At 45.9% G+C, this 14,890-nt stretch overlaps 1 protein-coding gene across 1 annotated transcript in view; it reads right to left on the reverse strand.

The window, feature by feature from the left end:
- nr2c2 (nuclear receptor subfamily 2, group C, member 2) overlaps positions 1 to 14,890 on the reverse strand; it is a 347,317-nt gene that overhangs the window by 30,225 nt on the left and 302,202 nt on the right. The window contains exon 12 of the mRNA XM_041191833.1: positions 12,748 to 12,887. Within this exon, the coding sequence (XP_041047767.1) occupies positions 12,748 to 12,887 (140 nt within the window). The remainder of the gene's footprint in view (positions 1 to 12,747; positions 12,888 to 14,890) is intronic.

Genomic DNA, 14,890 nt, shown 5'->3' on the forward strand with positions numbered 1-14,890 from the left:
GAAGCTTGGTCTGTTTTTATAATTCTTGCTCGTTTTCTTTCTCATTCCAAATTCTTGCTCTTAACTCTTTTTGTGTCATCCTTTGCTGGTTTCTAATATTTTCCCATTCTTCTGGGCTGCCAATAATCTTGCAGCATTGCACATCTTTTCTTTCAATTTAATACCATCCTTAACTTCATTAGTTAGCCACGGATGATGCATCCTTCTAATACCATCTCTCTTTCTCAGTGGAATATACAGAGTAAAGGGCTAAAATGTGACAGGTCAAATTCAGTTTCAATAAGTGTAAGCTGATTTTACAAAAAAAAAGTCATTGCTCTAAGTGAATGGGACTAAGCTCAGGGCGGTGGAATAGCAGAGGGATTTGGGGAGACAGGCTCTCAGGATAGGCCGATAAAGCTGTTTATTAAAATAGAGAATGAAATTTAAAGTGTTATCTCAGCATTCTCCTATTACTCCATTCCTAAATACACTGCAATCTGTGTCTGCAGCATTCCTTGAAGTGAATGAGCAGTAATTCATGGCAAGGAGGACATTACTTCTTTTCATAAATGAGTGTAGCCAAAAAATAAAAATAGGTGAAGATTGAATTGTAATTGCAATGTGGGTAGATGGGAGTGACTTTGAACTCTCTGCTTCCAAAGGCGCTGGAGGCGGGGTTATTGAATATTTTTAAGGCAGCTTATTGTGAAGCAAGTGCTGCTTGATAGCGTTTGATGACCTGTTCCATCACTTTACTGATGATCGATGTATAGACTGTAGATGCAGAGGTAGTTAGATTCTTGAAAGACAAGGGAATCAAAGGTTATCGGGAGTAGATGGAATATGGAATTCAAAACATAAACAGATCAGCCGTGATCTTATTGAATGGCAGAGCAGGCTGGGGGAGCCAAATGGCCGACTCCTGCCCCTATTTCGTAAGTTCGTATGAGTGGATTGTGAGAATGTCAATTGGATGTCAAGTACCTGCTACAGCTCCTGACCGTCCCTCCTGTTGCTTTCTCTCATTGGGCTCCTCCAACGAGGCTATTGCACCATCTGGGGAACTCGGCTCCATGCTTGGGTAACCTGCAGTGTGGACAAAATTATGGTCAGTTGATTAACGGGAAACCTGGTTTATATACAAGGCTAGAGTTTGCTATCTGTTGATGTGAGAGATTAGGGAGTCAGAATGGGAAAACAGGAGTGCCGCCAGGCTATGTTTTCCTCTAGAATTTCCCCACAGACAGAACAGCAAAAGCAGGCTCCACCCCACAAAAACTCCATCTCCAACCTTCCTCTGCTTCCTTTGCACAGGAGTGCAATACTCTCACTGCCTTGTGAAGGCCTGTGCTCCAGAACATGCTGTGCCCCTAGCCAAGCTGTTTCAATGCAGCTACAGCACTGGCATCTACCTGGCTATGTGGAAAATTGCCCAGGTACGTCCTGTATATGAAAACCAGGACAAATCCAACCCAGCAAATTACGACCCCATCAGTCTTCATCGACTATCAGTAGAGTAAAGTAATGCAAGGGTCATCAACAGTGCTATCAAGCAGCACTTGCTTAGCAATAACCTGCTCACTGATGCTCAGTTTGGGTTCAGTCAGGGTCACTCGGCTCCTGACCTAATTACAGCCTTGGTCCAAACATGGACAAAAGAGCTGAACTCCCAAGGTGAGGTGAGAGTGACTGCTCTTGACATCAAGGTACCATTTGACAGAGTGTGGCATCAAGGAGCCCTAGCAAAACTGGAGTCAATGGGAATCAGGGGGGAAACTCGTTGGAGTCATACCTAGCACAAAGGAAGATGGTTGTGGTTGTTGGAGATCAATCATCTCAGTTCTAGGACATCACTGCAGGAGTTCCTCAGGATAGTATCTTTGGCCTAACCATCTTCAGCTGCTTCATCAATGACCTTCCTTCCATCATAAGGTCAGAAGTGGGGATGTTCGCTGATGATTACACAATATTCAGCACCATTCACGATTCCTCAGATACTGAAGCAATCCTTGTCCAAATACAGCAAAACCTGGACCATATCCAGGTTTGGGCTGACAAGTGGCAAATAGCATTTGTGCAACACAAGTGCCAGGCAATGACCATCTCCAACAAGAGTGAATCTAACCATCGCCCCTTGACATTCAATGGCATTACCATTGAATCCCCCACTATCAACATCCTGGTGGTTACCATTGACCAGAAACTGAATTGGACTAGCCATATAAATACTGTGGCTACAAAAGCAGGTCAGAGGTTAGGAATCCTGCAGCGAGTAACTCACCTCCTGACTCCCCAAAGCCTGTCCACCATCTCCAAGGCACAAGTCAGGAGTGCGGTGGAATACTCTCCACTTGCCTGGATGACTGCAGCTCCAACAACACTCAAGGAGCTTGACAGTATCCAGGACAAAGCAGCCCACTTGACATGCACCACATCCACAAACATTCACTCCCTCCATCACCGACGCACAGTAGCAGCAGCGTGTACCATCTACAAGATGCACTGCAGCAATTCACCAAGGCTCCTTAGGCAGTACTTTCCAAATCCACAACTACTACCATCTAGAAGGGCAAGGGCAGCAGATAGATGGGAACACCACCACCTGGAAGTTCCCATTCAAGCCACTGATCATCCTGGCTTGGAAATGTATCACGGTTCCTTCTCTGTCTCTGGTGCAAAATCCTGGAATTCCCTCCCTAACAGCACTGTGGGTATACCTAAACCACATGGACTGTAGCAGTTCAAGGCAGCGGCTCACCGCCACCTGCTCAAGGGCAATTAGGGATGGGCAACAAATGCTGGCCTAGCCAGCGATGCCCACATCCCATGAATGAATTTTTTAAAAAATTCCAGCAGGAAGGTTGCTCTCTTCCATTTCCCCATGTCTCTGGATTAGAAAGTCCGGCTCAAAGGGAGCTAAGGTGCTCGGTGCTGAGAGCATCAAAAGCACAGGGGCAGATGAACATTTTTAACAATAACATTGCATTTATGTAGCACCTATGATAGACTGTCCCAACTAACTTCAAGGAAACTTTAACACTGAGCTAAAAAGGAGATATCAGGGCTGGTAATTGAAAGCTTAGTCAAAGAAGTTTTAAGAGACACCTTAAAGGAGGAGAGAAAGGAAGAGAGGTGGAGAGGTTTAGGGAGAGAAATGCAGAGCTTATGGCCTCAACAGCTGAAGGCACGGCCACTGATGGGGGAGTGATTAAAATCAGGAATTCACAAGCATAAGATTGGAGGAGCAGTGATACCTCAGAACAATGGGGTGGTGAGGCCATTGAGGGGTTTAAAAACAAGGAAGAGTGTTTTAAAATTGAGGCTTTGGTTAACTGGGAGCCAATGTTTTCCAGCAAGCACAGGGGTGATAGTTGAACAGGACTTGGTGTGAGTTAGGATACTGGCAGCAGAGTTTTGAATGAATTCAAGATTACAGAGAATGCAAGATAGATGGCTGGCTAGGTAAACATTGGAATAGTTAAATCTAGGGGAAACAAGATAAGGATTTCGACAGCATATAGGCTGAGGCAGGGGGAAGACAGGCACCCAAGCTTTACCCATTAAGCCAAACGCGGCCCCCCCCACAACCACCGTCCCCCCAAGCCTGAACTTGCATCTTTCTCTAGTTTCTCTCCTATCTCCCCTCATGCCTTCTGAGTTCATCTTGTCAATGAGACTGATCAACAGTCTAAAGCTTATTCCCACTAAAGTGATGACCACCCAACTTCCCTTCCCAGTCCCCATGTTAGTGGATAACATCAATGATTCTCTCTCTTCAGGTGTTGTCCCTTTCTCGTGTAAGTCTGCTGACATCATCCTTCTCAAAAAATCTAACCCCTGACCCTACCGTATTTGCAAACTACCCTCCCATCTCCAACCTCCCTTTCCTCTCCAATGTCCTTGAATGTGTCAGATTTGTCTCCCAAATCTGCTCCCATCTTTGCTAGAATTCCATGTTTGAATCCCTCCAATCCCTGTCACGGTAACAAAATGGTCATTATCAGTCACAAATGACATCTTATGTAACTGTGACAAAGGTAAACTATCCCTCCTCGTCCTTCTTGACCTGTCTACAGCCTTCTCCAATGCCTCTCCACCATTTTCTAGCTGAGTGGGGCTGCACTTATTTATCCAGTTGCAACCAGTGAATCATCTGCAGTGGCTTTACTTTCTTTTCCCGCACCATTACCTCTAGTGTTCCTCAAGGATCTGTCCTTGGCTCCTTTCTATTTCTCACCTGAGTGATATCATCTGGAAACACAGTGTTAGTTTTCACATGTAGACTAAAGACACCCAGCTCTATCTCACCAGCTCTCCCAACTCCTCCATTGTCGTTAAATGATCAAACGGCTTATCTGATACCTAGAACAGGATGAGCAAAAATTTCCTCCAATTAAATATTGGGAAGACTAAAGCCATTGTTTCTGGACCCTGTGACAAACTCTACTACTAACTCCATCCCTCCCCCTGGCAGCTGTCTGAAGCTGAACCAGTCTGTTCACAACCTCGGTGTCATATCTGACCGAGATGCATGTCCGATTACACATCCACTCTCTCACCCTCTATCCCTTGCCTAAGCACATCTGCTGCTGAAGCCCTCATCAATGCCTTTCTTATCACCAGACTCAACTATTCCAAATGCTCTCCTGGTCAGCCTCCCAAACTGTACATAACAAAGCTGAGTCCATCAAAACGTCTGCTCCCTCTTTATTCCATCTCACACCAAATCCCGTTGACCCATCACCCATGTACTTGCTTGACCTGCACTGATGACAGTTAAGCAACGCCTCGGTTGTAAAATTAACATCCTTCTTTTCGAATTGTTCCATGACATCGCCCTCCCCATCTCTATAACTTCCTCCTGGCCCACTACACTCCGAAATATCGCTCTATCTTCCTCCCTATCTCTATAACTTCCTCCAGGCCCCCAACACCTGATATATCTCCCCATCTCCCTCGCTATCTCTATAACCTCCTGCTGCCCACAATACTCGAGAAATATCTGTTTTCCTTCAAGATTGATCTTCTGAGTATTTTAATCACTTCTGAGAATTTTAAGCACTTCACCACCAGGGCTGTGCAATCAGATGCTGAATGCTGGAACAACGGAGGTGTCAATTTTGGGGAAGGTGTGGTACACTCAAGGATGGAGCAGTCATGGGGAGGGGGTGCAAAAATCGCTAGCATGAAGCCACAAGTGGATGAGGTACAAAGAGGATGGTAGGGATGATCCACCAGTCAGGGTGTTGTCCGGGTGTGTTGTTTGTGTGTGTGGGAGGGGGAAGGAGTGTTGTCGGGGTGGGGGGAGGAAGGGGTGTTGTTTGTGTGTGGGAGGGGGAAGGAGTGTTGTCGGGGTGGGGGGAGGAAGGAGTGTTGTCGGGGTGGGGGGAGGGAGGAAAGGAGTGTTGTCAGGTTGTGAGGGGAGGTGTTGTCAGGTTGGGGGAGGAGTGTTGTCGGGGGGAGGGGGAGGGGGTGAGTGTTGTCGGGTGGGAGAGTGGGAATGTTGTTGGAGGGGGAGGGGTGGGGGGAGGGGAGTGTTATCAGGGGAAATATTGTTGGGCGGGGGTAAGTCTTGTCGGGGGCAGGAAGTGTTGTCAGGGGTGGGGCGAGGGAGTCTTGTTGGGGTTGGGGTGTTGTTGGGGGTGAGAGGGGGAAATGTTGTTGGGGGAAGGGGGAGGGGAGGGGAGTGTTGTCGGCGGGGGAGGGGAGTGTTGTCGGGAGTGAGGTTAGGGCGTTGTCAGGGGTGCAGGGAGTGATGTTGGTTGGTGGGGGGGTGGAAGTGATGTTGGTGCAGGGAGGAAGGTGTTGTGTTGTCGGGGAGGGGAGGAGTGTTGTGTTGGTGGGGGGATAGTGTTGTGCTGTCGTTGGGGGGGGGGGTGGGGGGAGTGTTGTGTTGTTGCGGGGGGAGTGTTGTGTTGTCGGGGGGGGGAGGGCAGGAGTGTTGTCGGGAGGAGTCATTGGCCCATGTGCAGCTTCACTTACCGTCCTTTTGCCAACTTGCCCCTAGCGGGGGCTTAATATTCTCCCCAGATTTCTCATGGTGTTTGGGCAGTTTGAAAGGATAAATTCATTTTTCTGGGAACTCCCCAATAAGTTCCCCTTATTACCAGTTGAGAGTTTTCTCTGACCCATGCATTTGATCACAGCAAGTGTTTGTTTCACTGGGTCTGCCATGTAGTTAGTGATATGCAATCCCATTGTGGAATCCCCCCAAACATAGTGTGTAAAAAACAACCTGTCACTCCACCACAGCACAGGAGGTTGGGTTGGGGGGAGGATGACAGGCAAATCTTGGAAATCTCAATGCAACCCAAAGTGTGTTCTTTCCTCATCACACTGGCTCCTCTTCCCTCAGAATATACCATTTATCTGACCTCCCATCACATCACAAGTTTACAGAAGTGTGACGTGGTCCCCAGTTAGAAGCGAAGCCAAGGTTCTTGCACAATCAGCACAATATTAAAGTGAACGAGCTAAGTGACAAAAATCGAAACATGACTGAATCACACAATGAAATGGTATAAAAATAAAATAATTGTGCAAATCTGAAATAGCAATATAAAATACTGGAACGACTCAGCAAGTCAGGCAGTGGAATTGGTGGAGAGAAGACTGAGTTAATATTTCAGGTCTGAACTTCATCAGAACCAATTAGTGCAATGGCCACCAGTTTAAGGTCACTGAGACTGGCAGCAATATATATAGATAGTCAAAAATCTTGCCCTAGTATAACCATCAGGTGAAGCGAGGTTACAGTAGGATTAATTAGAGCAGGATGTGTTTACAAATGCCTCTTCCCATTTTAAGGTCCTACATTTCCTTTATGAAATGTATGTGCACATTTATAATGGGAAATAACTATGTAAAGATGTCACACTGCAGCTTAACCACTGTGAGGGGGTTAAATAAAGCCTGACAAGTTGCAATTACAGTGCATAATGGAATTTCGTAAACTATTTGTTTATCATGTGTGGAATTGCACATAGAAATACCATCTCTCTCTCTCCCTTTCCTTCCATGACCTTGGCCTCTTTCACTCCCAGATCCAATCCTTCTCCATGTTTTTCTTGCGCTCTCCTTCCCCCAAACTGTTTCTCTCTCGCCAACTCTCTCTTTTCCTCTCTCCTCCCCAACCATTTCTCTCTCCTCCCCAACTCCAGTCTCTCTCTCCACCCCAACCCAACCCCAGTCTCTCTTAAACACCTGTCATGAAGCTGTTAATGTATATTATTGGAAGATATTTTTGTATTACAGTAGATGTTTAGTCTGTGGGTGTGTCTTAATTGGATTAAAGTCAGCTAGTCTGGGTGCTTTGATATTCCCTAGTTTTGAGATGTAAGAGAGGTAGCCTGTATTTGCATTTTATTGAATACAGCATTCAAGAAGGGGGCAAAATCTGGCACCTAGCTAGCAGGGATCAAGCAATGTTTATATTACTAGTAAAATTGGTACTATAAAAGGGGTTTTATTGTTAGAAGAGGCTGGTGATACAATGAGAATTTACATTCAATGAGATGTGCTGGGTATAATCGATAGCAGTTGTGTGTGTGCGGGGCAGAGATAATGTAAGATCAAAGCCTGTAAGCCTACCACTGTGTCTACAAAGGAAGCAAAGTGAAAGGAACCTCATTTTGAATTTGTAAGGTGAAAATGCTTTGCCTGGCGTCTGGTTAAGTCTATGGGCTGCTGTTGCCTTAGTGGAGATTAGTCTAGGAATTTATTAAAAGTTATGATAGTAGTAATTTGTAGCCATGTGTTTGTGTTTAATGTATTATAATTTATTAAGAAGTTTCATTTAGTTAAGTATAAAACCTCTCGAGAACTGGTGGTCTGATTCATGAATTTAGAGTTGCATATCAAACATACCACTTAAAAATATAGGTTATGACAGTTGTTTAAAGTTTCCCTCTAGGATTTTTAAATAACTCCGTTTTACCAACTGCTGGGTCAATACACCACCTCTTTCTCTCACTTTCCTCTCTAACCTACCTCTATATTTCTCTCCACATCTTCCTTTCTCTCATTCTTTCTTCCTCTCCCCACCATGTCAACCTTTCACCCTCACCTCTTTGATCCAAATCTTTCTCCTTCTGACTATCTTTCCCTCTCTGCCACTCTTTCTGGTTTTTGTCTCTCCACCTGACCCCAAGATTTCTCTTTAGAGAAAACTGAAGGCATCCAGTGCTAGACTGTGCAATCAGACCGACGAGTTTGCAGGCACTTGTAAAAGTGTGCACATCAGAATTTACCATGGAAGACATTGGCACAAAACGTGGTGACAATGTGACAAAAGGGATTATGGGTTTTAATGTGAAGGTGCATACACTGTGTTATGGAGATTAAAGGCCTGATTTTAAGCTGAGGGAAAAGGCAAGTATGGGAGCATCAGGAAGAGATCTCTGGGGTCTGATGCCTTGTTCCCAAGAGCACAGACTCCCACCTGAGCCCAGTATCAATGGATGGTGGGAGGAAGTTGGGTGGGTGTAATTGGACACCATGGCCAGAGACCTTTGGGAATGGTCACCTGTCGTATTGTTGTTGGGTTTGTGGGTAGATTATAATTGGGATCTAGAACCCATGACCCAGAGGAGCTTAAAAACAAAAAAACTGCGGATGCTGGAAATCCAAAACAAAAACAGAATTGCCTGGAAAAACTCAGCAGGTCTGGCAGCATCGGTGGAGAAGAAGAGTTGACGTTTCGAGTCCTCATGACCCTTCGACAGAACTGAGTGAATCCAAGAAAGGGGTGAAATATAAGCTGGTTTAAGGTGGGGGGGGGGTGGGGGAAGAGAGAAGTGGAGGGGGTTGGTGTGGTTGTAGGGACAAACAAGCAGTGATAGAAGCAGATTATCAAAAGATGTCACAGACAACAGAACAAAAGAATACATAGGTCTTAAAGTTGGTGATATTATCTAAACGAATGTGCTAATTAAGAATGGATGGTAGGGCACTCAAGGTATAGCTCTAGTGGGGTTGGGGGGAGCATAAAAGATTTAAAAATATTTAAAAATAATGGAAATAGGTGGGAAAAGAAAAATCTATATAATTTATTGGAAAAAACAAAATGAAGGGGGAAGAAACAGAAAGGGGGTGGGGAAGGAGGAGGGAGCTCAAGATCTAAAGTTGTTGAATTCAATATTCAGTCCGGAAGGCTGTAAAGTGCCTAGTCGGAAGATGAGGTGTGGTTCCTCCAGTTTGCATTGGGCTTCACTGGAACAATGCAGCAAGCCAAGGACAGACATGTGGGAAAGAGAGCAGGGTGGAGTGTTAAAATGGCAAGCGACAGGGAGGTTTGGGGCATTCCTGCGGACAGACCGCAGGTGTTCTGCAAAGCTGTCGCCCAGTTTACATTTGGTCTCTCCAATGTAGAGGAGACCACATTGGGAGCAACGAATGCAGTAGACTAAGTTGGGGGAAATGCAAGTGAAATGCTGCTTCACTTGAAAGGAGTGTTTGGGCCCTTGGACGGTGAGGAGAGAGGAAGTGAAGGGGCAGGTGTTACATCTTTTGCATGGGCATGGGGTGGTGCCATAGGAGGGGGTTGAGGAGTAGGGGGTGATGGAGGAGTGGACCAGGGTGTCCCGGAGGGAACGATCCCTACGGAATGCTGACGGGGGGGTGAAGGAAAAATGTGTTTGGTGCTGGCATCATGCTGGAGTTGGCGGAAATGGCGAAGGATGATCCTTTGAATGCGAAGGCTGGTGGGGTGATAAGTGAGGACAAGGGGGACCCTATCATGTTTCTGAGAGGGAGGAGAAGGCGTGAAGGTGGATGCATGGGAGATGGGCCGGACACGGTTGAGGGCCCTGTCAACGACCATGGGTGGAAAACCTCGGTTAAGGAAGAAGGACATGTCAGAGGAACTGTTTTTGAAGGTAGCATCATCGGAACAGATGCGACGGAGGCGAAGGAACTGAGAGAACGGGATGGAGTCCTTACAGGAAGCAGGGTGTGAGGAGCTGTAGTTGAGGTAGCTGTGGGAGTCGGTAGGTTTGTAATGGCTATTGGTGGACAGTCTATCACCAGAGATTGAGACAGAGAGGTCAAGGAAGGGAAGGGAAGTGTCAGAGATGGATCATGTGAAAATGATGGAGGGTTGGAGATTGGAAGCAAAATTAATACATTTTTCCCAGTCCCGACGAGAGCATGAAGCAGCACTGAAGTAATCATCGATGTACCGGAAAAAGAGTTGTGGAAGGGGGCCGGAGTAGGACTGGAACAAGGAATGTTCCACATACCCCATAAAGAGACAGGCATAGCTGGGGCCCATGTGGGTACCCATAGCCACACCTTTTATTTGGAGGAAGTGAGAGGAGTTGAAGGAGAAATTGTTCAGTGTGAGAACAAGTTCAGCCAGACGAAGGAGAGTAATGGTGGATGGGGATTGTTCGGGCCTCTGTTCGAGGAAGAAGCTAAGGGCCCTCAGACCATCCTGGTGGGGGATGGAGGTGTAGAGGGATTGGACGTCCATGGTGAAGAGGAAGCGGTTGGGGCCAGGGAACTGGAAATTGTTGATGTGACGTAAGGTGTCAGAGGAATCACGGATGTAGGTGGGAAGGGACTGGACAAGGGGAGAGAGAAGGGAGTCAAGATAATGAGAAATGAGTTCTGTGGGGCAGGAGCAAGCTGAGACGATTGGTCTACCGGGACAGCTCTGTTTGTGGATTTTGGGTAGGAGGTAGAAGCGGGCCGTCCGAGGTTGGGCGACTATCAGGTTGGAAGCTGTGGGAGGAAGATCCCCAGAGGAGATGAGGTCAGTGACAGTCCTGGAAACAATGGCTTGATGTTCAGTGGTGGGGTCATGGTCCAGGGAGAGGTGGGAGGAAGTGTCTGCAGTGACTGTCTCCATCTCCGACTTACCCCACGTGGTATGTGGAACATTCCTTGTTCCAGTCCTACTCCGGCCCCCTTCCACAACTCTTTCTCTGGTACATCGATGATTACTTCGGTGCTGCTTCATGCTCTCGTCGGGACTGGGAAAAATTTATTAATTTTGCTTCCAATCTCCACCCCTCCATCATTTTCATGTGATCCATCTCTGACACTTCCCTTCCTTGACCTCTCTGTCTCAATCTCTGGTGATAGACTGTCCACCAATATCCATTACAAACCTACCGACTCCCACAACTACCTTGATTACAGCTCCTCACACCCCGCTTCCTGTAAGGACTCCATCCCATTCTCTCAGTTCCTTCGCCTCCGTCGCATCTGTTCCGATGATGCTACCTTCAAAAACAGTTCCTGACATGTCCTCCTTCTTCCTTAACCGAGGTTTTCCACTCACGATCGTTGACAGGGCCCTCAACCGTGTCCGGCCCAACTCCCGCGCATCCACCCTCACGCCTTCTCCTCCCTCCCAGAAACATGATAGGGTCCCCCTGGTCCTCACTTATCACCCCACCAGCCTCTGCATTCAAAGGATCATCCTCTGCCATTTCCACCAACTCCAGCATGATGCCACCACCAAACACATCTTCCCTTCACCCCCCTATCGGCATTCCGTCGGGATCGTTCCCTCCGGGACACCCTGGTCCACTCCTCCATCACCCCCTACTCCTCAACCCCTCCTATGGCACCTCCCCATGCCCACGCAAAAGATGTAACAACTGCCCCTTCACTTCCTCTCTCCTCACCGTCCAAGGGCCCAAACACTCCTTTCAAGTGAAGCAGCATTTCACTTGCATTTCCCCCAACTTAGTCTACTGCATTCGTTGCTCCCAATGTGGTCTCCTCTACATTGGAGAGACCAAACGTAAACTGGGCGACCGCTCTGCAGAAAACCTGCGGTCTGTCCGCAAGAATGACCCAAACCTCCCTGTCACTTGCCATTTTAACACTTCACCCTGCTCTCTTGCCCACATGTCTGTCCTTGGCTTGCTGCATTGTTTTAGTGAAGCCCAATGCAAACTGGAGGAACAACACCTCATCTTCCGACTAGGCACTTTACAGCCTTCCAGACTGAATATTGAATTCAACAACTTTAGGTCTTGAGCTCCCTCCTCCATCCCCACCCCCTTTCTGTTTCTTCCCCCTTCCTTTTTTTTCCAATAAATTATATAGATTTTTCTTTTCCCACCTATTTCCATTATTTTTAAATATTTTTAAATCTTTTATGCTCCCTCCACCCCCACTAGAGCTATACCTTGAGTGCCCTACCATCCATTCTTAACTAGCACATTCGTTTAGATAATATCACCAACTTTAACACCTATGTGTTCTTTTGTTCTGTTGTCTGTGATATCTTTTGATGATCTGCTTCTATCACTGCTTGTTTGTCCCTACAACCACACCAACCCCCTCCACTTCTCTCCCGCCTCCCCCCCACCAACACACCTTAAACCAACTTATATTTCACCCCTTTCTTGGATGCACTCAGTTCTGTCGAAGGGTCATGAGGACCCAAAACGTCAGCTCTTTTCTTCTCCACCGATGCTGCCAGACCTGCTGAGTTTTTCCAGGTAATTCTGTTTTTGCCCAGAGGAGCTTCCCTGCTCCAGAAGGGCATCTCTAATTAATGTTTCCAGTTCATGTACCTGGGCCTCTCCTGACCCTGGATGCACCCCACCCACATACTCCAAGTGAGGCTGGCACCGTGTGTATGCCTCACCGACTGAGGGTAAAATCAGGTCTTAACACTTTCCGATACAATGCTCCAGATCAAAATACAGCACGATCAATACAAGGCTTTGTCTAAGAGACTAAATTCAGGAAAGTGCTCTCAGGAATTGCAGCTATTACATCTGGCTCTGACAAGATCACACTCACCTTGCTGCAGGCTGCTCTGCAGGTGGTTTACAATAGCAGTCAGGATAGTGGAAAGGTTCATCACTTGAGAACACTGTGCTAGGGCCAGGGTGAACAGCTCATTCCAGCAGGCTCGCACCAGGCTTGTGTTACAGTCCTGACTGAAAAACGTAACACATTCAAGTTAAAACTCTGCTCACTCACATTTCATTACTACCTTTTAATATTTTTTCCCTCATAAAACTATCTGGAACACAAATTGTATCATCAGCCACCATCAATGAGTGATCTGCCCCAGGATCTCTCAAAAGTTTAATCTGTTTACATATTTTGTTGGAGGAGTAAGGGAACACTTCTCCCTTTGAGACAAAACATCCAGAATCTCTAATAGCCTTCCTTTGACTAGAAGGTCTTCTTGGGACCCCTCCTTTCTGTCTCACTCCTTGGCTTTGGAATCTTTTGGGAAATCTGCTATCTCTGCAGTTCCCTCTAATGTGTCTGGCTTCTCCTGGCACTTGCTTCCAACTGAACTGAAAATACTTTTCTATTTTTCTGTCCCTGTGGATCCCTCTCTTTGGACCCTTGGTGCTAGACAATAGCGCATTTTTTCTACCTTGTGTTTGTTTTAACTTCCCTTCAAGAGAGTCATAAAACCTCTTTAGAATGCAGGCATCTTCTAAAATGAAACTAAAACTCAAGTTCCCCCTTACTTAATACACCAATACAGAGAAACAAATAAAAATTAAATTTAATTATAATTTACTTAAACTGTCTCTCATTCCTAACAGGTTATTCTGTAAGAGAACTGAAAATTGTCCAGCCATGTTGAAGAGAAACATGAAAATTGCAGCCTAGCTTGTCAGTTAGCAAATACTTCTGCAAAGACCTCATCACGATCTGTACACTTCTTTCTACATCACCATTCAATGTTGGATGATTTGGTGGTATTAGGGTATATTTGACTCCATTCTTACTCAGAAATGTTTCAAACATTGCTGATGTAAACTGTGGACCATTATTTGACATCAAGACCTGTGGCAACCCATAAATTGCAAACCAACATCTCAACAGTTTAGGCGATTGTACAATTGGGTATAGATTCAACACTTGCCTACTTGCTGTGGCTATTGACCAAAACACAGTACTCTATCCCTTCCACTTCAAAGAAATTGACATGTTCTCAGAACCCATGGTTTTCTTCTGTGTGACTATGGAATGAAAGGAGCTTTGGTTGGATCATTTCTTATTCTGAGACACACCACAACTTTAGTAACTCTTCAATGTTTCTATCTACTTTTGGGGCCCAAAAATAGCTTCTTGCTACTGGTCTCATATAGACCATTCCTGTGTGCTCTTAATGAAGTTCCTCTAACAATCTCTCTCTAAATTTTGGCGAAATAGTTACTCCTAAACCCTATAGGAGACAGCCTTGATTTGCACTCAGATAAAAACAAAAAAACTGCGGATGCTGGAAATCCAAAACAAAAACAGAATTACCTGGAAAAACTCAGCAGGTCTGGCAGCATCGGCGGAGAAGAAAAGAGTTGACGTTTCGAGTCCTCATGACCCTTCGACAGAACTTGAGTTCGAGTCCAGGAAAGAGCTGAAATATAAGCTGGTTTAAGGTGTGTGTGTGGGGGGCGGAGAGATAGAGAGACAACTATTTCGCCAAAATTTAGAGAGAGATTGTTAGAGGAACTTCATTAAGAGCACACAGGAATGGTCTATATGAGACCAGTAGCAAGAAGCTATTTTTGGGCCCCAAAAGTAGATAGAAACATTGAAGAGTTACTAAAGTTGTGGTGTGTCTCAGAATAAGAAATGATCCAACCCCCTCCACCTCTCTGTCTCTCTATCTCTCCGCCCCCCACACACACACCTTAAACCAGCTTATATTTCAGCTCTTTCCTGGACTCGAACTCAAGTTCTGTCGAAGGGTCATGAGGACTCGAAACGTCAACTCTTTTCTTCTCCGCCGATGCTGCCAGACCTGCTGAGTTTTTCCAGGTAATTCTGTTTTTGTTTTTGATTTGCACTCAGTTCATTTCTATCTGTGAAATATTTCTGCAATTTCTCATCATCGTAATCTTTAGTTCAGCAATTCATGACATAAGTGAGCACTTTACTAAGCATCACATCCTTGAGTTTCTTCACTAATTTCTCT

The sequence above is a fragment of the Carcharodon carcharias genome, chromosome 7, assembly GCF_017639515.1.
Source record: "Carcharodon carcharias isolate sCarCar2 chromosome 7, sCarCar2.pri, whole genome shotgun sequence".
Taxonomy (NCBI): domain Eukaryota; kingdom Metazoa; phylum Chordata; class Chondrichthyes; order Lamniformes; family Lamnidae; genus Carcharodon; species Carcharodon carcharias.